The sequence below is a fragment of the Danio aesculapii genome, chromosome 5, assembly GCF_903798145.1.
Source record: "Danio aesculapii chromosome 5, fDanAes4.1, whole genome shotgun sequence".
Taxonomy (NCBI): Eukaryota; Metazoa; Chordata; class Actinopteri; order Cypriniformes; family Danionidae; genus Danio; species Danio aesculapii.
This window is the reverse complement of record NC_079439.1, coordinates 73,110,342-73,112,841: the sequence shown is the minus strand read 5'-3', so window position 1 is coordinate 73,112,841 and position 2,500 is coordinate 73,110,342. Positions and strand designations below refer to the sequence as shown.

At 47.8% G+C, this 2,500-nt stretch overlaps 1 protein-coding gene across 1 annotated transcript in view; it reads left to right on the top strand.

Annotated features, from left to right (window-relative positions):
• Window positions 1-2,500, top strand: part of LOC130228739 (BMP/retinoic acid-inducible neural-specific protein 1-like) — a 36,527-nt gene that overhangs the window by 32,694 nt on the left and 1,333 nt on the right. Inside the window, exon 3 of the mRNA XM_056457175.1 lies at window positions 102-2,500. This exon is cut by the window's right edge and continues 1,333 nt beyond it. Coding sequence (XP_056313150.1) covers window positions 102-1,236 — 1,135 coding nt within the window. The 3' untranslated portion in view covers window positions 1,237-2,500. The remainder of the gene's footprint in view (window positions 1-101) is intronic.

The following is a 2,500-nucleotide window of genomic DNA, read 5'->3' as shown; positions in this document are numbered from 1 at the left end:
TGGAAATCCCTCCATGCTCCAATTTCCATGCTGTCCCAGATATTTTCTGATTTGTATTTGGAATTCATCACCTTACACCACTGTTTTCTGTGTGCTTTCAGATCGGTGCTGCAGTGGCTGAACCGCGTGCAGTCCTTCCTCTACTGCAATGAGAACGGCTTCTGGGGAACTTTCCTGGAGAGCCAGCGCACATGTGTGTGTCACACTGGCGCCACTCTCTGCCAGCGGCCCATCCCGTGTGTGATCGGAGGCAACAACAGCTGCGCCATGTGCAGCCTGGCCAACATCTCCCAGTGCGGATCCTGCAACAAGGGCTACAAGCTGTACCGAGGCCGCTGTGAGCCGCAGAATGTAGACTCGGAGCGCAGCGAGCAGTTCATCAGCTTCGAAACAGACCTGGACTTCCAGGACCTGGAGCTCAAATACCTGCTCCAGAAGATGGACTCGCGTCTGCACATACACACCACCTTTATCAGCAATGAAGTGCGCCTGGAAACCTTCTTCGATCCTCGATGGCGCAAGCGGATGTCGCTGACGCTCAAGAGCAACAAAAACCGAATGGATTATCTGCACATGATCGTGGGGCTGTCGATGAAGATCTGCCAGATGCGTAACAGCAGCGTGGATCCCATGTTTTTCGTGTATGTAAATCCATTCAGCGGCAGCCACTCCGAAGGATGGAGCATGCCTTTCGGTGAGCATGGATATCCACGATGGGAAAAAGTTCGCTTGCAGAATTCGCAGTGTTTTAATTGGACGCTGCTATTAGGGAACCGATGGAAGACCTTTTTTGAGACCGTGCATATTTATCTACGGAGCCGTGCGAAGGTGCCAACCGTCCTGCGTAATGATAGCGGTCCAGTGGACTTATCGGATCCCAACAAGAGGCAGATCTACATCAAGATTTCTGATATCCAAGTGTTCGGTTATAGCGTACGCTTCAACGCGGATCTTCTGAGGAGCGCCGTACAGCAGGTTAATCAATCGTACACGCAGGGAACCCAGTTTTACTCGTCTTCGTCCATCATGTTGCTTCTGCTGGATATTCGGGAGAGAATTAACCGTCTGGCGCCCCCGGTGGCTCCGGGAAAACCGCAACTGGACTTGTTTTCGTGTATGCTGAAACATCGGCTCAAGCTCAACAACAGCGAGATGATTCGGGTCAATCATGCGTTGGACATGTACAACACAGAAATCTTAAAACAATCGGATCATCTGACTACCAAACTTTGCTGAAAACCGATTGGAAGGACGACGGCGTTTGGGAAAATACGGCGTTTAAAAAAACGGATCTTTATATTTTCGTTCTTTCTTCGGTTTTTGCTCTTTTGATGTATTATTAACAACTTTGTAAGTGTTCGATTGTTAAACCTAAAAACAAACAAACAAACAAACAAACATACACACTGGGGGAAAACAAATAAACGATTCGTTGGATTTACTAGCGTTTTGTTTTAAGGGAAGTGGTTGCAAACTATTTATATGGGCTGAATTTAAACAAATTACACTTGGTAATGTTCAACCTAATTTGTTTGTTTAAATTCAACCCGTATTAATTGCTCGCAGGGGGACACAGTGGCTCAGTGGTTAGCACTGTGGCCTCACAGCAGGAAGGTCGCTGGTTCAAGTCCCGACTGAGCCAGTTAGTGTTTCTGTATGTTCTCCCCGTGTTGGCGTGGGTTTCCTCCGGGTGCTCCGGTATCCCCCACAGTCCAAACACATGCGCTATAGGGGAATTGGGGAAGCTAGATTGTCTATAGTGTATGAGTTTATGTCCTGGTCTTCCAGGTTGGGGCTAACGACCCACATCATAAAAATGATGTTATGAAACACCAACATGGTGCGGCTAAATATCAACTTCGATATAAAAGGCCCTGTAAGTAAGTAATAGTCAACCTAATTTGTTTGTTTAAATTTAGCCAATATAAAATGTTTGCAAGGGCAGCACTGTGGCCTCACAGCAGGAAGGTCGCTGGTTCAAGTCCCGACCGAGCCAGTTGGCGTTTCTGAGTTTGTATGTTCTCCCCGTGTTGGCGTGGGTTTCCTCCGGGTGCTGCGGTTTCCCCTACAGTCCAAACACATGCGCTTTAGGGGAATTGGGGAAGCTAGATTGTCCGTAGTGTATGAGTTTGTGTCCTGGTCTTCCAGGTTGTGGGTTGAGCGTTGGGCTAACGACCCACATCATAAAAATTATGTTATGAAACACCAACATGGTGCGGCTAAATATCAACTTCGATATAAAAGGCCCTGTGAGTAAGTAAGTAAGTAATGTTCAACCTAATTTGTTTGTTTAAATGTAGCCCATATGAAATGTTTGCAAGGGCAGCACTGTGGCCTCACAGCAGGAAGGTTGCTGGTTCAAGTCCCGACCGAGCCAGTTGGCGTTTCTGAGTTTGCATGTTCTCCCTGTGTTGACGCGGGTTTCCTCTGAGTGCTCCGGTTTCCCCCACAGTCCAAACACATGCGCTATAGGGGAACTGATGAACTAAATCGGCTGTAG